At 46.6% G+C, this 18,968-nt stretch overlaps 8 protein-coding genes across 8 annotated transcripts; 3 read left to right on the top strand and 5 right to left on the bottom strand.

Moving 5' to 3' along the window:
* Nucleotides 1-203: 203 nt before the first annotated feature.
* On the bottom strand, nucleotides 204-1,164 carry N7479_003603 (oxidoreductase, short-chain dehydrogenase/reductase family; the record flags this gene model as incomplete). Its single annotated transcript, XM_057251300.1, has 2 exons — nucleotides 204-1,039; nucleotides 1,095-1,164. 2 exons carry the CDS (start codon nucleotides 1,162-1,164, stop codon nucleotides 204-206), a joined length of 906 nt encoding a protein of 301 aa, XP_057110625.1.
* Nucleotides 1,165-1,824: 660 nt separating this feature from the next.
* On the bottom strand, nucleotides 1,825-3,555 carry N7479_003602 (cytosine permease; the record flags this gene model as incomplete). Its single annotated transcript, XM_057251299.1, has 3 exons — nucleotides 1,825-2,933; nucleotides 3,002-3,218; nucleotides 3,286-3,555. 3 exons carry the CDS (start codon nucleotides 3,553-3,555, stop codon nucleotides 1,825-1,827), a joined length of 1,596 nt encoding a protein of 531 aa, XP_057110624.1.
* Nucleotides 3,556-6,794: 3,239 nt separating this feature from the next.
* Nucleotides 6,795-8,818, top strand: N7479_003601 (uncharacterized protein; the record flags this gene model as incomplete). Its single annotated transcript, XM_057251298.1, has 2 exons — nucleotides 6,795-6,892; nucleotides 6,952-8,818. 2 exons carry the CDS (start codon nucleotides 6,795-6,797, stop codon nucleotides 8,816-8,818), a joined length of 1,965 nt encoding a protein of 654 aa, XP_057110623.1.
* Nucleotides 8,819-9,296: 478 nt separating this feature from the next.
* N7479_003600 (copper chaperone CCS1) lies at nucleotides 9,297-10,242 on the bottom strand (the record flags this gene model as incomplete). Its single annotated transcript, XM_057251297.1, has 4 exons — nucleotides 9,297-9,820; nucleotides 9,899-10,033; nucleotides 10,090-10,162; nucleotides 10,225-10,242. 4 exons carry the CDS (start codon nucleotides 10,240-10,242, stop codon nucleotides 9,297-9,299), a joined length of 750 nt encoding a protein of 249 aa, XP_057110622.1.
* A 247-nt stretch (nucleotides 10,243-10,489) lies between these two features.
* N7479_003599 (CDC2/CDK family serine/threonine-protein kinase) lies at nucleotides 10,490-11,937 on the top strand (the record flags this gene model as incomplete). Its single annotated transcript, XM_057251296.1, has 2 exons — nucleotides 10,490-11,013; nucleotides 11,073-11,937. The coding sequence occupies 2 exons, from the start codon at nucleotides 10,490-10,492 to the stop codon at nucleotides 11,935-11,937; spliced, it is 1,389 nt and encodes a 462-aa protein (XP_057110621.1).
* A 460-nt stretch (nucleotides 11,938-12,397) lies between these two features.
* N7479_003598 (RNA recognition motif domain-containing protein) lies at nucleotides 12,398-13,474 on the top strand (the record flags this gene model as incomplete). Its single annotated transcript, XM_057251295.1, has 4 exons — nucleotides 12,398-12,443; nucleotides 12,500-12,660; nucleotides 12,748-13,164; nucleotides 13,223-13,474. 4 exons carry the CDS (start codon nucleotides 12,398-12,400, stop codon nucleotides 13,472-13,474), a joined length of 876 nt encoding a protein of 291 aa, XP_057110620.1.
* A 623-nt stretch (nucleotides 13,475-14,097) lies between these two features.
* Nucleotides 14,098-15,758, bottom strand: N7479_003597 (uncharacterized protein; the record flags this gene model as incomplete). Its single annotated transcript, XM_057251294.1, has 6 exons — nucleotides 14,098-14,574; nucleotides 14,622-14,699; nucleotides 14,831-15,119; nucleotides 15,190-15,300; nucleotides 15,361-15,557; nucleotides 15,618-15,758. 6 exons carry the CDS (start codon nucleotides 15,756-15,758, stop codon nucleotides 14,098-14,100), a joined length of 1,293 nt encoding a protein of 430 aa, XP_057110619.1.
* A 1,213-nt stretch (nucleotides 15,759-16,971) lies between these two features.
* On the bottom strand, nucleotides 16,972-18,070 carry N7479_003596 (uncharacterized protein; the record flags this gene model as incomplete). Its single annotated transcript, XM_057251293.1, has 2 exons — nucleotides 16,972-17,317; nucleotides 17,367-18,070. 2 exons carry the CDS (start codon nucleotides 18,068-18,070, stop codon nucleotides 16,972-16,974), a joined length of 1,050 nt encoding a protein of 349 aa, XP_057110618.1.
* Nucleotides 18,071-18,968: the final 898 nt, after the last annotated feature.

Genomic DNA, 18,968 nt, shown 5'->3' with positions numbered 1-18,968 from the left:
CACCCCAACCAGGCTATCATAGTATGTTGGAAATCTCGGAAATAGATCTTGGTTCATTTTAGTGGTTTTTCTGACAGATTGTGAAGTCACAGCGGAATGAACTACTAGAAGATTGTTATTGAACACAGCACATATAACTTCGCGATAACATTACATATCAATAGTCCTACAAAAACCCAGCACTCACTCCAACCAGCACCAAATCAATATCCCCTCAAAGCCTCCTCGGTCCAATTCCACAACCTCTCCCCGAGCGCCTCATCTGTCGCTCTCGCATCAAGCTTCCTATCCTCCAACTTCCCAACAGGCTCATAATACCCCCCATTCCGAAGCTTCGCCTTGTCCACAGTAGCAGCCCAAGTCTGATTAAACGCACCCTCATGCGCCTGCAGAATATACCACCAAGTAGTCGCATGAACAATCATCTTATCCTTAAGTTTAAGACCATCAGCCAGACCCGTACTCACAACACCAGGATGTACCGACACCGACGTAATAGTCGGAAACCTCTTCGCGAGCTCGCGCGCATACATCAAATTCGCCAGCTTACTCTGCCCATACCGCTGCCACGGCCCGCCGAATGCCATATCCTGCGTTGTCTTGAGCTTTTCGAAGATGATCCCGCCGCGAGGGTGTAAACCCCACCCCTGTGAGGTGAGGAGCACGATGCGTGGGCTACTAGAGACTTCGAGGAGGGGCAGGAGCTTTTTTATCAGCAGTGCGTGACCGAGATGATTCGTGCCGAATTGGAGCTCGTAGCCATCTACAGTTAGGCCTGGGGGTAGGGCCATAACTCCGGCGTTACACATCAGGATGTCTAGGGTTATGTGTTGCCTGGTAAAGTGCTCGGCGGCTTCTTTGACGGATGCCAGGGAGGCTAGGTCACATCTTATGAATGTGACTAGAAGGTCGGGGTTGCTTTTGTGGATTTGTTTGATCACTTTTTCTGCGCTCGTGGCATTGCGGCCGCTGAGGTAGATGTGTGATGGGTTGTGCTTGGCGAGGTGGATTGCCGATTCTGCGCCGAGGCCGCTGGTTCCTATGTTGGCTGTTAGTTGTGGACTCAAATAATGTAGGGTGGATAGTATTTGTACCTCCTGTTATAAAGATTGACTTCCCCGTAAGATCGGGAATATCCTTTTCGGGATTGTAGTTGATAGGCATGGTCGAGGTATGGAATTAGGGCTAGATGTGTCACGCCTAATACTGTGGTTTAAGGTATGATAAATGAACTTGAAATGGAGGATTTTGGTCTTAGAATGACACTTGCTATGTGAATTACTCTGCTTTTATATTGTGAGGTGCACGTTGTTTTGATCAAAATGGCAGGACTCGGGATATCAATTTGCCCGATTGGGAAGCACAGCCCTGCCACGCTTGTGGCTTGGCGTGACTTGTCCAGCCAATAAAAGCTAAGAGTTTCCGAGCTCTCCAATACCATCTACATATGTACCCTCCTAGGCATCTGACAGTCTTGGATAATTATTCTTTACATTCGCTAGTAGAGCGGCTTGATATTGCACCGGAGCACAAGTGTCGTGTTTTCTGAATTCCCCCGAGTCCGAGTGTGAAGGTTCTGGCTGTAATGTAGAGAGGATCAATGAGAGCTATGTACGAACTAGCGTTCCTCGCAAACTCAAATCCAAGATGTCTGCTAAATTTATGGCTAAAAATGGTGAAAATGGGGGAAATGAAGCAAAATATGTTGTAATGCAACTATGCAAATGTATAAAAATGCAACCGATCCAATACGCAAATGAACCCAACCCATTCAGAACCAACCCAATATGTACATCGCAAAACCTAAATACTATAAACTCAAACCTACCGACCAGTCATACGAATCTCGATCGGTCGCAACATGCAATATACCACAGAAGCGAAGCCAAAGCCCAACTCAAAGCCGATGTCGCCACCACCTTGCTCTGGGTCACCAGCATGCTTGGCGATAGGACCCGTCCACCACGATTGGCTCATGCCCACAACAACACCGACAATCCCAAAGATGAACGCGATAGATGCGGCGATTCCCATGGGCAGCTTTTTGGGATTGTCATAGTGTTCCAGACAATAGCCACTGAATCCACGTCGGAAAACAAAGTGGTCAACAAGCGCAATACCGGAGTAAATGGCCAGCCAGTAGGCGATAAGGCTCATGAAGTTCTCCAGAACGGCCTCGAAGTTCGAGTAGCCCGGGATACCGATGGCAAGGGAGACACACGAGGCGAGGAAAGTCCAGATAAATCGCGGTACGCGCTGCGTAGCCCGGCCTAACACTTGCAGGGTCAGGCCGACAGAGTAGATGTTGGGGCAGTTGTTGGCGATAATAGACAGGGCCAGGATGACGAGGCAGAACTTGCCGAAGCCGCCGAGAGGCTCTAGCACAGCTGCGATCAGGCCGCCGTTGACGGAGGCTCGGTAGCCCTCGGCGTACTTATTGTTAAATCCGTCTCCCATATGCGTCGCGGACATTATGGCGAGACCGAGGAATTGAGTGAAGAGCAGGGGGACAATCAAACCAATCCAGGTAGACAAGAAGACCAGGCGACGGCTCTGGGTCTTTGGCTGGTAGACAGTGTAGTCGGCAGCGTAGCTGGTCCAGCCAGTTGCGAAACCATAGACAGTAGATCCAAAGGATAGGCATGAACCCATTTCAGAAATTCCAACTCCCATTGGGATGTTGACAAAGTCGCCAGAGTGGGCGAATGTGCCGAGCACGATGATAAACACGATGCAGGTGGGGATCCAGCTCCAGTACTCATACATGTGAACGAACCTATACCCACAGAATGTGACGAAGAGTGTGCAGAATGTGATAATGAGGATACCGGCGTATCCGGGGACTGTGTCGTTCACCGCATTGAGGAGCTGGGCGCCGACGATGGCGTTTGCAGCAGACCATCCAACACAAGCGATAATATTAAGGACGGCAACTAGGAAATTATTAATTAGCATAACCATTTCCCACGCATGACCCAATGGATACTCCGAGCTAACTTACTGAATTTCACAGGCCACCATCCAAACCAGAATCGCGAGAGCACCATCTGACGCAGCCCAAAGGGAGGACCAAAGCACGAGAAGAAGCATACGGTCATAACGCCGAGGAGGTTGAAGAATAGACAGACCAAAACGGCATCAATGAAGCCTAAACTGAATGCAGATATTCCAAGAACGCCAATGGCGAAGGAGCTGACGACCATGTTTGCGGCCAACCACTAAACTTGGTCAGTGGGAAAGGCCTCAAGGCCACGGCGATCACGCCGGATAATTGCAGGAACACACCATGCTACCAATATTGAGGAAGGACGTATCATTCCGCTCAGAATCCGGAACTCGCTCGACACCTCGCTGCTCAATGTTGAGTTTGCCGGCTATGCGCTGAATCTTGGCGTACAATGAATCGCCGTATTCAAAGCTCTCGCCAGGCACGGCGCCATAGCTGGAATTGTCGAATACCTCATTGCTATTTGTGTCGGATGAATTGTTCACCTGGGGAGCTTTTTCCAGGTCTTCATTCGAGGAGCGGAACGCTGTGGCGAACTTTGCGAGCATCTTTTCGGTGGAATCCTCACCAACGAAGGCGAAGAATAGTGAAGACGAGAATTTGAACGAGCTTAATCGAATAGCTGAGTAGGCTCAGCGAGACCCAGGGAAATCAGGATGAGGGAATTAAATATTTTGCGCCGTCTATACCCATCCTCTCTTTCTTTTTTTTTCCGACTCCACAGAATGGGAGGAGCTGTTAATATAGTGTCGCGAGAATTCTGCGCGCGTCCGGCCCCACCACGATCTCGCACTCAAAGATAGCCCTGTCGCGTGGTCCTCTTCCAGAAGGCGAGACAAATGACAAGCCTTCCAGTCCCGTTCAGGAGTCGGTTGAACCAATAATAATACTCAGCTTATCAGGATGCCAAGGATTCTGAACTCGCTTCCGAGTCGGACTGGAAGTTGGATTGTCATTGGAAGGAGAAGTTGTGTGAAATGGGTCTGAAAGTGGAGTGGAGTGCTCGGGACTTCAGATAAGAAAACCCTCCGAATTCCGATATCTCTGATAGTGACAGTATTCTTCACCTCTAACTCTGATAATCCTTGTCTTCTTGTGCCAATCACATTTGATTGAGATACCTGGTCAAATACGTACTCTTATTACTTTGCAGGTGCTCTACGTGCCTTAACCTTGTATTCGCATAACAACCCTGATTTGATTGGTAGTATCCCTAAATCCCCATTCAATCAAGCTTCCTGACCCTTGGCAGACGGGAGACGCCGATATGCGTGAAGCTTAATATCTGCTCTTTATCTCCCCATGTTCTTGTGGGGGAATATCCACGCCGGGACCTAGCTACGGTACCCCGGATCTTCTCGGGTTGATTCTCATACGTGGTTTTGATGTTATTCGATCAGAAACAAGCGATCTTCGAAGATCGAGTCGGTCGGCCATACACACCCATATCCAAATGTCTCCCGAAGATACTGATCATGTTTGTCTTCTTGACCATTCTTATCCCTACGGAATATTCCGTGGTGAAGACTATAACCAGCCGGTGATGAGTCGGTAGAGATTGCCATCCTGGCCTTCATTGGTGCGCGGATGAGATCTCTTGACAGCTCCGATCATTTAAAATTGCCTCGATCTATGCTTGATTCTGCCTAGCGCGCTCAGCGCAAATCAAAAGCTCTTTATTGGCTTCGAGTTTGAAACGTCAAATTTGACGTTATATTTTGAGTCACATCGAAGGGAGTGGTGGGGATATCTTCGTCCTTGTTAGATATAAGGATTACCCTTTCTCTTGCCTATTTGGAACTATTCAAACTGGATATAAATGGGCTTTTTGAAAGTTGGAGAACTCGTAAGGCATATCTGTGCCCCAGTCCGATATCTCTGTTTCTCTAGTATTTCTCTCTCGTCTCTATATAGGCAGCTCGGCTCAATTCATAGTGACTCTGTCAAATTCAGTTGTCTAGAACTTGGCATTCTCAACTTTTCAGCTATCTCATCTCAAATTCACCACGCACCTAGACCTCTACTGATAGGTTAGCGCCCGGGAAACTCTGCATCGACTTCCCCTTTACGCCATCCTCTAGTGTCTTTCTTTTTGAAGCACTACCTCGACGCCATCGTCAACCTCGAAGCGCCTCTCTCTTCGATGGGTTATCTGGTCAGGCCACTCACATGTCCACTTACATACCGTGTCACATGCCAACGCAGCTCATGCACTAGTAAACAGTCTCAACAAATGTATTCTTGAGGGTCACGCATACGCGTAGAGCTTTCAACACTTAAACACGCGCTCTGCTCCTCTATACGACGCACCTCCTTTCCGCTATCCATACGGTCAACCTTTCTTCTTCTAGAGCTCCGAGCTTCGCGGAGCTGAAGCTCTCAGAACTCGCTCCCATTCTTACCGGCGAAACAACTTCATATCGTGGTCCCTCGCACTCAAGTGCGTTCTCCACAATCGGGATCCTCACCTTCCTTACCAATACATTCTTCGATTTCGTCATTCCCGAGAATCAAAGTCTCGCTAGTTATCCCAACTATTCTTCCAACGTGCTTTGCGACATAAGCGCGACGTTCAACAATGGGCTAGCCAACGCTACCGGCGGCGCTCCCTCAATAAATCACTGTTATATCCAATAAAAGATACAGTGGCACATCCATGTATTCACCCTCACAGCCCCCCTCCGTAGACCCCTCGCTGCATCCCACCGATATGGCTTGGTTGATGCCCGGCGTTTAAAACTTGTTAATCCATGACTCTATGACAATTAACTATCTGCTCGAATCCAGATCCTGCAATATCCGAGCAATCATGAGGTGAGAAACTAAAACACAGATATCCTCATTGCCAAGATTACAATTTCATACTAATATGTGGTTCTCATCGTCCGCATGCTGTACGTACTCCGTACTCCACCACACACTCCCGTTTTCCCTATAGTTATCATAATGCTCAACATCAGCTCGCCAAACAAATGTACCCAGACGAACATGTAGCTGAGATGCAGGGGAAACCTCTGAATGACTAAGGTGATATTGGAGAAGAATATCTCTGGCAAGATCAAACAATCAGGCATCATCATTACTATTATTATGACCTATAAACATCCTTTCTAAAAGGGTTTGCATTTGCAAGAGAGAAAACTATACGTTAATGTTGAAGCTTACTGGGTTTCATGGATATCCTAATAAGGACCTACCTGGTCTCATAGGTTTCCATCTTCGAATTTCTTTTTCTTTTCGCTGTCCTTGCACGTTTGGCCAAGTCACCATGGCGAACCTTAATGTCTTAGTCGTTCGTTGTTACTACCTAGGTATATGGATGGCTGTTGCACCTGCTGTGGCTCGTTCGGTCACGTTACCGTGGCGAACCCTATCTTTAGTAGCCATCATCCATGAATAGAAACCTGTATTCCTAGTTGTTTCCCTTTTCTTTTCTTCTTGCAGTCTCATTAAAGCATTTGGTCTCAAAAACCTAATAGGTCCAATAATCCTTGGCAAATATGTAATGTAAGCAATATTCAACGTATACAATTGATAAAGACTATGTATATAGCTCGAGGGCAAGAGCGATCAAGCTCGACTGTAATTTTCGATCACGCGTCACTTCGACTTCAACCTCGTGATCTTAAATGAACATCCAGGACGGTTGTTTTTCTTCTCTTTTCTCTTTCATGCCACATATTCACACACTAGCATAATCGGCATCTATCTTTGCTGATCATTCACATGCTTTCTTTGTCTCATTGATGATTCGAACAGTTGGACTTCCCACAGCTATCTGAACAAAATGAATACTGTCAATGAACAGACAGGCCCAGGCACCACGCGTCGCCATTTATTCTCACTGTCATCGGTCTTCCGCTCCCATTCAGGGAAGCGAGCCAGGTAATTACATACAAAGAATACCAAAAGATGAAAGAGATATCCTGCTAACAAAACATCAGCATAATTGAGTCAATACAGGAAGAGCCAACTTGCCAAGAAAGAATCCATTATCCTGTGTTTAATCCCCTTGATCCTCGCCACAACCCAGAGATACGTGGATCAAATTTTTCTTGGCGTCGCGATGAGCAACGGAGTTCGTCTTCAGAATCGCACAGTCCAATGGCATGGGTTCAATCCATCTCAAGACTATCTCTTCATAAGGCACGATCAGGCCTACTTGCGCTGAGGTCAGGGCTTATCCACCGTTCAAGTGAAGAAGATAGCCCCGAGAGGAGCTTTGTTAGCCCTGTTGCTCTCAAGCGTGAAAGACAACGCCACGGAGTTTCATACAGGGCATACACTTCGGATACCCAAGAGGACCTAACATTCGGCGCTGAATTAGCCCGCATGAATCTTACACCGTCTGCCCCACGGTCCAATGTCGAAGCGGGGCCTCTCATCCGCGTCTCGTCTGTCAATTCGATCCCCGACTCGCTCGAAACACTTCCCGCATCTGACCCTGTCCGCGACCTCTTCCGACTTGAAAACCGAGCTGTAAGTAACTCAGGGGTAAATTCGCCTTATACCCCAGTCAATGGCCATGATCTTGACTTCCAATTTGCTGGAACTGGAGGTTTGGGGCCGAATATGGATTCTGAGGATCACTTTACTCACACTACGCCATTGATAGAAGACCATTTGATACGGCAGACATGGGGTATTGCGATCTCTACTGACGAAGAGATTGCAATGTCCACTCATGAACTAGCAGATCCTCAGTCAGTTTTGGGAGAGCAGCAAGCAATAAACCCTCAGCAGCAAAATATCAGCTATGCAAGTTCAGATACGCAAATCAGTGATGATCAACAAAGTCCAGTTCCCATCTCAAGACAGTGCTCCGCCGAAGTTCGGTTTGCATTTCCAGGAATATATCATGAGGCACTGGACCAGTGGGCGAGGCAACATCGCAGTCCCACCCCCAGTCAACACATTCCCAACCTTGGTCGACGCAGTCTCAACCTCGGTGAACATACTCCCAATCTCAGTGAACACAGTCCCAATCTTAGTGAACACAGTCCCAATCTCAGTGAACACAGTCCCAATCTCAGTGCACACAGTCCCAATACCAGTCAACACAGTTCCAGCCCCGGTCAACACAATGCCAATCTCAGTCAAAACAGTCTCAATCTTGATCAACACACCCCTATGCTCTATGAACAAGAAGAGCCTCCGCACGCTTCTCCAGGGCCACTCGAGTGCACTGTGCTTCAGGATGATACATGTAGCAATCTGCCTCCATATCACGAATACGATGAAGCCCTCACACCTTTGGTACTCCCACAAACCCCGATCACTCATTCTGAAGAAGCACAGCCATTCTCTTATCCAAACCTCCTCCTAGGTTGCACCTCCAATCGGAATTTTGGCGAAAGATGGTCGTCAATCTCCGAAAGAACAACCACGCAGTGGTCAAGTGTTGAAGATTATTCCAGCCGTTACGCAACCGATGATACCACATCACGAGATATTACATCAACGGAGATGACTTCAATGGAATCATTGACAAACGATACATGGTCCCCAATCCACTCTGAGCTCCTTTTCACAAGCCCAGTAGAGGATGGAAATGGATATTTCCTTTTCGACAGCAAAACAAACAGCCAGTATCCTGACAGAGGCAACCAACCAGTCAAATCTGTACAGCATACAACTAGTAGCTGTGGTAATATCAGAGGATGTCAAGAAATACCTGACGTGATCTCTCCAGGGGTCCTGTCCCTACGGCTCATACCCGATGGCATTCCCAACGCAGGATTGAACTTTGTGGAAGAGGATACGGATGACGAATTTTACCCTGGAACTGTGCAGCCAAGTCAGGTTTGGTGAATTTCTTCGTTAATGAGTTTCTCATAGGAATGGCCTAATAAAAATGGCCCTCGGTCCCCTTTGGACGCACTGTATTATTACCTACCAACCCTTAGCACAACAAAAATGATATTTTCACCACAACAGTTCTTTTTCTCTTTCGATGATATACATGTATGGGCCTCTTCTACAGCCTTTATGCTGATTGAATATATAGTCAACTCTAGGTCGAAGTGTAGTCATAAAGGAAGAGGGTGTTAACTATATGGATGTTCCATCTTGGCAAGTTTTCCTCAAACACATTAGCAAATCAATTTATTAAATAGATGAACAAAAAATAGAGATAGCAGTTTGTTCGTATGATCTCTGACTGAGTGTGAAATTGACCTGTTATTCATAATCACATTTATACTTCATGGTATCACATATCTGAAGCTACGTATATCACTGAGTAATTGATCCGGCTATATGACCACTCCGGACAAGTCAACACTAGAACTCAGGCCATACCCAAGACAACCTGCTCCTTTCTCTCCTGCCAGACATTCTTACCCGAGCATGAGCAAACCATCTTATCATTATCCCACACACCCGCACTACGCGCAATAACACCAACAAGGGTATTCTCATCCTCTCGCTTGAAAGGACCCTCCGTCTCCTTTGAAACAACCATACTCCGGCCAATAAGCTCCCAGATTGCCACAGGTCTGTCCATAAACACACTACCCCGGCCCTTATTGTCAACATCCACGGTACCAAGAATGCCCCGGGACTCCTTGGCTGGGGCGGCATCAGCGCCAAGCACCTTGGATTTCAGAGACTCCCAGATACCACCGGTAGACTCAGCACCCCGCGAGATATCTCCAGCTTCTCGGATAGTTGTCCAGTATTTACCCGGCGATAGGCCGTTGATTGTCAAGTCAATGAGGGTCATGTTTGGGGAGACCTGGACCATGCGCGCGAGCCCGCGGATATTATTTGAGACACTCGTTGAGTGTGTCTCCAGGATGCAGACGGCGGAACCTGTTTGATGGTTCCTGTCAGTTCGCATTGTTCATGTGTGTCGCGTGAGATGGTAAATAGGAACCGGGGATTCCGTACTATTTGTAGTGCCACTGCCGCGGAGGATGGCATCGCGGCCGGTGCTTTCGATGGCGGTTACGATGGAGCTAGGAGGAGCGGTGCCTTCAATGAAGACTAGCTGGTCTTTGAGGTTTGCATCAACCTTATTAATGCCTGCCGCGGGGTCAGCTTAGATAAAGGTGGGTTTGGGATTCTCATGAGAGAAATACCTTCCAAAGCGTGTAGCGAGCTGGATATAGACTTCACGCAGCCTTCGCAGGTCATTGGGACCGAGAAGGTCGTCTACACATAAAAATCGCATTAGTATTGGGTGTTTGTGAGTCATGGCGCTCACACAGGCTGACCTGGAATGGTTCGATCATGGCGGGGAAGAGACAGTAGATCCAAAGTCAGTGGCAAGTATAGGGGGTGTATGTGCACAACTTCAAAAGAATGATATGAAGAGGAAGAGAGAATAATATTCAGAGAAGAGAAAGCATCTAAAGATGAGAAGATGCAATTGTGCTATACAAATTCAAGCGGGGGCGGATTTGAAATCGAAGGGAACTCGGTTTCTGACGAAACGTCATTCCCGAAACTTCTCCCCCTTCAACAATTCCCTCAGAAAAAATGTCATCACGATGGGCAAATGACGACCCAGAAACAGAAGCAATTATCGCGCAACAAAAACGCGACAAGGAACAAAAAAGACGCGCTAAAGCGGAGAAACAGCGACTTGAAGATGCCAACAAAGCTCAAGCTCGGCATGACAGCTCGGCCAATGGCCCTCCGAAAAAACGACGAAGACTCTCCAACGACCCCGATTCCCATCCAGATGATGCCGAAGTGAAAATCGAGAAGGAATTTAAAAACCAGTCGAGCCTACTACGCTTTCCGCTTGGAGAATGGGGGCCTTGCAGACATGTGGATAACTTCGAAAGATTGAACCACATTGAGGAGGGCTCGTATGGATGGGTTTCACGCGCAAAGGATATTTCGACGGGAGAAATCGTCGCGCTGAAAAAGCTCAAGCTGGAGAACTCGCCGGACGGGTTCCCAGTCACTGGGCTCAGGGAAATCCAAACACTTCTAGAGGCGCGACATCAAAATGTCGTTTACCTGCGGGAAGTAGTAATGGGCAATAAGATGGACGAGTAAGTTCTCCATGGTGGACATCTGTATTTTTTACGCACGCTAATCAATTGATTCCCAGTGTATTCCTAGTGATGGATTTCCACGAACACGACCTTAAAGCCCTACTCGACGAGATGCGCGAGCCCTTTCTTCCTTCGGAGATCAAGACGGTCTTGCTGCAAGTGGTTGGGGGACTTGAATTCCTACATTCACAGTGGATCATGCACCGCGACCTCAAGACCTCTAACCTATTAATGAACAACCGTGGCGAACTTAAAATTGCTGACTTTGGCATGGCTCGCTACTTCGGTGATCCACCTCCTAAGCTGACACAGCTCGTTGTGACACTCTGGTACCGAGCGCCGGAGCTGCTCCTCGGTGCCGACAAGTACGGCACGGAGATTGACATGTGGAGCATTGGCTGTATTTTCGGCGAGCTGCTCACCAAAGAGCCTCTCTTACAAGGCAAAAATGAAGTCGACCAGGTGTCCAAGATCTTCGCTTTGACAGGACCACCGAACAATGAAACATGGCCTGGATTCCGTTCATTGCCCAATGCCAAGTCTTTGCGGCTCCCATCAACATCGGCATCTTCTTCGGCTGGCAATCCACATCTGCTACCTCGTGCGCGATTCCCTTACTTGACCAATGCAGGCTTGAGTCTTATGTCAGGATTGCTAGCGCTGAATCCAGCTTCTCGTCCAACGGCAAAACAGTGCCTCGAGCACCAATATTTCAAGGAAGATCCGCGTCCAAAACCGCGCGAGATGTTCCCTACGTTCCCGTCCAAGGCCGGCATGGAGAAACGGAGACGGCATCACACGCCTGAGGCTCCTAAACGGGGCCAGGAAGCACCCGAGCTGGACTTTGCAGGTGTCTTTGGAGGTGCTCCGGGTGGAGATAGCGGTGAAGCAGGCGCTGGATTTACTCTTCGGTTGGGATAACTGCATTTCTTCACATTATAAGATTAAATGTAAACAAAATTTGTTCTCTTGTCTCCATTTTGATCTAACATTGTACAATATCGTCTACCTCGGAGATATGCTCCGTGCCTTTTGCCCCTTGGGGTTTCAATCAGGGAGAATTCAATGTCAATCAATATATTGGAGAGACAATGTACTCAAGACAAGAAAACACCCAGAATGAAATAAAACATGTAGAAATAAAGAAGAATACAGAAACAGACTTGATGCCGCAGAATGGCTATAGGATGGGGCGGATACCTATAATCAAGGAGTTAGTTGCCTGTCTGTAACTGCGGACAGGTCGATAAGATCGGCCCCAATTCTGATCGGCTCCCCGAGCTTCTTTTCTTCTTCAACTTCTGCAAGTTGTCATTTATTCTGACCTTACTTCTTTTCTTATTTTTGTTTCTTAATTTGTCTAATCTATATTCTCTCTGCCATGGCGACCAAACAACCTGTTTCCTTCGACGAGATCATCCAGGCTGGTAATGACTCTAACCAATAGCTGACGCCAGCAAGGTCTAACTGTTTTCCTCCGCAGATCGCCAGAAGAAGAAGCAAGAGGAGCTTGCAAGCCAACTCCTTGGAAAAAACCGCAGATCAAGCACACCGGGCTCGGGCTCTGGCGCCGGCAAGAAAGCGCAGAACAAATTACAGAACGCAAAGCCCGGAAGCTTAGCAAGCCGGATCGGAGTAGCCAAGGTATGAACAATTCCACCATGGTCTCAGACGATGGGTGCGACCACCATTGAGGAACAATCTTTGACAATCTCTCGCGTCAACATCTAGCGCTCCGCGTCAGCGACCGTGCAACCCAACAAGAACAAGCCCGCACCCTCAACAAACAACAATCGGACACGCGGTAACCCTGGCAAGAAAGATCGCATGAATGTGGATCAGGTCCGGACAGCTTTTCAATCCGAGAATGGTCAAGGGAATGCGCGATCAGGCAATTTCGCACAAAACAGCCGTCTATCTGGTGGCATGAACATGACCATTAAGGGTGCCTCAGGCCCATTCATTGTTGTCGGAAGTAACTTTGCGCCAGGGACTACAGCTGCCGATATCCAGTCTGCTCTTGAGCCCATAACAGGTCCCATGCTTAGCTGCCAGATAGTAGCAAGCCAGCCAGGTGTTGTTGCGGAATTTGCATATGCGGAGAAGGCGGCTGCAGAGCTAGTGGTTGCTAATTTCCACAACCAGAGGGTAGATGCAATTCCTGTTTAGTGATACCACAAAACTTATGCTGACACATTTTCTCTAGGCTGATGGCAGACTGCTTACAATGACCCTTAAATCGACGAAGACTACAATCAACCAAGACCCCTTCACTGCACTCCGAGCACAGGCTGATCAGGAACGACTCCGAGCCCGTCGTGGCCCGGGCCATCTGAACGATCTACTAGCCGGAAAGCAGGGAAACTTGCAAACTGGCCTTTACAGTGATGAAATGATGATCGATTCACCGGCGCGGAATACCCAGAAGAACCAGAACCAACGGAAATGGCGTCGTTGAATACCCAAGTTTGAACACGACAACTTGAGGTTGAGCAAGCATTGTTGGTGTAAGGAGTACCCACTGCGTGGAATGGTCGTGGAGAGCATGTTTCTTTTTGCACTCTCATGAAATGTATGATATGGTCACAACAGTTTATGGACATTTTTTTAGCATTCGGGAGCACACTTTTTGCAACAGATGGCGGCGAAGCGGACACATCGGATAGAATATTAATGTTTCATCAAAGGCTGTTCGGCATACAGATCAATCCGTGCCCGTGCTACGGTACTATCTGTCACTTCTCCTTGCTCATCTGCGCCTGCGTCTAAAGATAAGGTGAGTACAAACACAAACACAAGCCTATGAAATTCCATAATTCGCAATTACATTAAAAAAAGCTTCAATGATTCCCAAGACCATCACTTGTTCTAATCAAATTCAGAAACTCTAAATATAAGAGATGCTGGCTGAGTCACCTCACGCCTCCAGGGGATGCAAGGACTTGATGCAACTGAAGTCCAATATAAACCAAAATAGCAAAAACAAAACGCGAGTCTAGCTAAGTAACATAAGGATATATAGTTATGAATTGATCTCCCATCAATGACATACTTCCCTGAAAAGAATGGGTTGACCATATCTCAAGGATGAATGGGAGGTGGTATAGCCAACGCTGGATCGCAAAGAGGTACACTTGCCAAAATTTCAAGCAGACTGGTTCCAACATGCATATTCAGCGAGTTATCGGGCATACTCAAGCAATATAGCATATGATGAATCCAGACACCAGACAGCCGGAAGCCTGAAGGGCTAGTATTGGGAGGCTCACGGGCTACACTGACTCGAATGTCAGTCCATTGGGGGAGCATGGGCTGGTTGTTACAGAAGATGTTGGCTTGTACTATAAAGTTATCCACTTGAACGTCCCCATTCGCTGTGGTCATAATTGATGTACTGCTGACAGGCAAGGGATGGCCACTCAGTGCTTCAAGCTGTTGTTTGTCAGCTTGGAACATCTTCATCGTCGAAGCTCCAGTATCCTCCAGAACCTGGATGTGTATAGTTTGAAGCGGTGTATGTGTGCTTGCAGTTCGAGGATTCCGGAGCGATACCACAAACTGTTTCATGTTAGCAAATTCTCAAATTTTCATTGGGAAAGTCGTACCGCATGCGTGGCATGGTCGGCATGGTGTGGGCCCATAGTGAACCACAGGTTTAACGGCGGAGGTTTGTAGTCGTCCAGCTATAAGTCGACGTTAGCACTGTATGCAGATGGACATGCCTATGTTTTCATGCTAGACTGGCTTGATATAACTGGAATTCTACGTATAAATGGGGAATATGGAGCTCTGATATCTCTTGTATTCGACTCACTCCTTCAACCCAAATGCCTTCGGGGCCAAGCTTCTCGGTAAGAGCAAAAAATTCCTTCGTATCCATTTTCTTGGGACCTGCAACTATTCTTCCATGGGCCCAATAAGTGACCGTATTTTGATCCCAGACAAGGTCCCCTGATCGATAAGCAGCCATAATGGCCATCACATTGGGAGTATTCCCATTGTCTCGTCCCAACTCCTCAAGGCTAGTTTGGACATTCTTCAGAATATCAAGACGCTGAACAACTTCCCAGCTAAGACCGCTAGGCTCAGAGTTGATCATTTCTCTATAAAAGAGCATGTTAGTCATTGCCATGAGAAAGGCACCCGTCGGTATAGAATGCAGAATTTCCTTACGTGTGTTCCTCTTTGATCTTTTGGTACATTTTCAATCTCTCCTTGAAAATATCAGGCATCATGTTCTCGCCAATGCGTCGTTGACATCTTTGAATCTGGCCATCGATATCACTACCACGAAAATATTAGCCATGGAGGATTCGACAGAGAGAACTGGAAAGGGTGTCTTACTCATCCGCGAGATCTGTCTCACTTACAGACCACCCTTCAGGCAGCTGGGTAGGATCGGTAATAGGCTCTTCACGAGGTCCCCATACTGTCGGTGGTGGAAAGTTTTGACCAAGTGAACTTCCTTGCAGACGAAGACTATCCCCATCCTCGAGGAGACTGTTTGCAAGTGCAACATGGGGCAGGCTTGGATCATGTTTCTTTCCAAAGAATTATTTGTAAGTGATTTCCATAATACAAAGGACAATTTGATATAGTACCTTCTTCCCTTTCTTTGCAGAGGGCTTAGAGACACGAGCGGGGCTGCCACCAGGCGGCTTCGGTGTCCTGACTCGCTTCTCATCCGGAAGGCCAGGTAGAAGGACATCACCGGCCTTTCTTTTCTGCCGAGTTGTGCGCATTTTGGATATACCGCGCTGGATTATTGATAGAGAAGAGATTAGAAAAAGCCGTAGAATAATAGTAGGACGAGAGACAGGGAAATAAGAAAGGTCAAGATTTGAGAGCAGACGGCTTTTATAAGCCTCGAATATCACCTTTCATCTGTTATCAAACAAAGGACGCTATAAAAACAAACTCGACCATGCCCCCAGGTATCAACGCAAGACAGACAAACTTATAAACTCAACATAGCGAAGGTCACTGGTATCCAAGCGAGAGCGGCAAGACAAAGAAATACTTGAAGCGAGGGTAGCAAGGGTAGGACGTGAAGCAAGAAAGAAAGCGCAAAATCCCTTCAAAGACAAAGAAAGGGTAAGGCTATAGATAGTAGCCAATGACTTTCTAGAGATGTACTCTGTGGTGAATTTAGAAGCAGTGTATCAACTTTTCTTCCTTTTTTGATAGGCTTGATACTAGAATATACTGCATTTCTTGTTTCCCCCTTGGACTTCTTCGAATGACTTCGTTGGACCGTGGCGTCTTTTTTTCTATCCAACCTAGGTCACTTTTAGCCACTATTCACCCAAAGAAAATTTGCATTAGTATTTGGGTCTGAGAAGATCTACATATGTACTGATTTTGTAAAATAACCCAAGCCTGACTGTAGCAAAATATGTATATCCTATTGCGAGACAGTGACCAATCATTTTATCCAACAGAACAACAGAATAATCGAGCTACCAATGCAAGGGCAGAGTTATATCTCTATATATGCGCAGGTGATGTACGTATTTTCAGGGGTGTTATATAATGATATATAAATACCGTGAGGGCTGAGAAGCAACTTTGTATCTGCAGAGATGTACCCCCTGACTTAGTATTTAAATGCTCTGATATCTATGTGGGTATTCATTGTAATTTTCATCGAATTTAGCTACATTTCTATGTATGCACTAGGTATCGTAAATTCAATCTTCAAATGTTTTTATACTCCATACATCTGTACAAATCACCCACTCTTTACGCACATGAGATTTTGTAGAAGGCAAAAACACACAAGTATAAAAGATCAGATAAATCAGGCAAGCTTTCTTAATACAACGTAAACATAGAGAAGTATAAGAAATGAAGACGGTGGCAATGGCACTAAATGAATTGTCGTGGTGGACGCTAAATATCGCCATACCCGTTCCTTCAGAAGCCTGTTGGTCTCACCCAATACAACGTGTTGCTTTAATAAATGACAAAGAAGTATGGTATCACTCTGATCACTCCAGTCACCCCATTCCCATATTGTATTGGCACATCACGCGGTATTAGGTAGTTCGTGATGGGGATACCTCCGTCGGTTTCGATAAATAACACGTCTCTTATTTCGTCCTGGGTCAAGGTGGGGTCTGGCTCCTTGGTAAATGGTATTGGGGCATCAGAGGTTTGGAAATCCCAGAAACGGTTTTTCTCCCACACAACACAATGCCCCGATGCATCATCGCGGCAGTAGCAAATTCCAAGCTTGTCAACACCAAACTCGGCCAACAATGAGTTCAGACTGTTGCGACGGGAATCATATGGCCCAAGTCTATTTCAAGTGTTAGCAGACAAGTACCGAAAGAAAATCTTCTACTTACATGAACCTGCGACCGGTGTATTCGAGAAATTCTTGCATCTCGGTGGTGGTAATGCCAGTTCGAGTTGGTCCGGGCTGCATCAATTCCACATGCGTGAGAAAATCATGTAATCCCATTCCCATCAAATAAGACATGGTGATGATGGCACAATTGTTTCCCAAATCATACGGGTTGTATTCGGGAAGTTTCCGATACTCCACTGGATCATCGTCAATGAGCATGTATTCCACCGGTAGGATGATTTGCTCATGATGATGGACAGCCATGCCATCATCAATGTCCATGGCATCGTCAATGTCCATATCTTCACTGCCGAAAACCATAACAGATCCTACCTGCAATGGTTGGAGTGTAATTGTCGGGGTGGCAACCGGATCATTATTGGAGAATGTTTGCGCACTTGGTTGGAAGACTGTGGTCGTGGTGACCGGGGGAAAGTCAAAGGTAACAGACTGGCTGACACTTGCTACCCAGACAGTCTGATCTGGAATAGATATAGTGACTATCGTAGTAATTGGCTCAAAGCTGACTATACAAGGAGAACCACATTCACTGGCTGGCAAAGCTATGTCTCCATCGGCACGTTTCTCAATGGGAGACGGGTGAGGGATCACCTGCGGGTAGCGTGGATTGAGGAAAGCAGGGGAAGCTGCTGCCCAGGAGGCTAGCAGTGCAGGAAACAAAACATAGACTTGGGGTAACATTTGTTAGAAGAGACAATGAAACGAAAATTCCCCAGCAGTAGAAGGTATTTGATATTAGTTATATATAATTTAAACACCTCTCAGATGTAATTTCAAATCCAACAGAATAATAATAATAATAATAATTCATATTACCCCCATGCCTATATCTGGGCATCCGACCCTCGTTCTACCTTTGCCTCCAAGGCTACTTCGAAGGACTGACTTACCCATATTCCTATCCGAGAGCACAGTGGGCCCTCAGAAATATTGGGCAACGGTAGGTGGTGGGCTTGGCACGATTAATGACAGAAATCAAGATGTATTGCAAGGTATGATAAGGTCACTATGCATGAATTTAACTTAATTTAACTTAAAATAACAAAATCAGTGTCTTTCACAATGCGGACAATGTCTAATGGTATACACTTTAGTGTAGTATGCCGAGTACTGTCGCATGATGTTCGGGTATGATGCCCTGTTTATCACCCAGTATTTCAATGTATGTACACACATCAATTTCAAACCCCCATCAGCCCCAGTGAGACACAACTGTAATATGAGGTACTGGAATTTAATAAGAATTGGTGGAACGTGGAGAACACGTGGAGCAAAAACAGTATAAACTGACCGTCTAGAGAGACAGGCAGTATATTTAATGTAGGCGGTATAAATGGGCACATTAATTTAGCCCCACATGGTACGGGACACATAGCAGGATACCAAAGAGGAAAGTCTTGCAAGTGGCGCAACGGAGGCCCGAAATGACTATATGTACATATAGAACTATTATTCGATAGAAGATAACCAATTTCGAAATACAAGCTAACACTCCAAGTCCAGAGCACGGAGTATACAAAAAAGGAAGGTCCCAGCTGTTCCTCTAAATATTTTGGGAGTGGTGAAACTGAGACCTGAT

The sequence above is a fragment of the Penicillium vulpinum genome (assembly GCF_028829585.1).
Source record: "Penicillium vulpinum strain IBT 29486 chromosome Unknown utg000002l_segment0_segment0, whole genome shotgun sequence".
Classification (NCBI taxonomy): Eukaryota; Fungi; Ascomycota; class Eurotiomycetes; order Eurotiales; family Aspergillaceae; genus Penicillium; species Penicillium vulpinum.
This window is presented reverse-complemented; position numbering and strand designations above follow the sequence as displayed.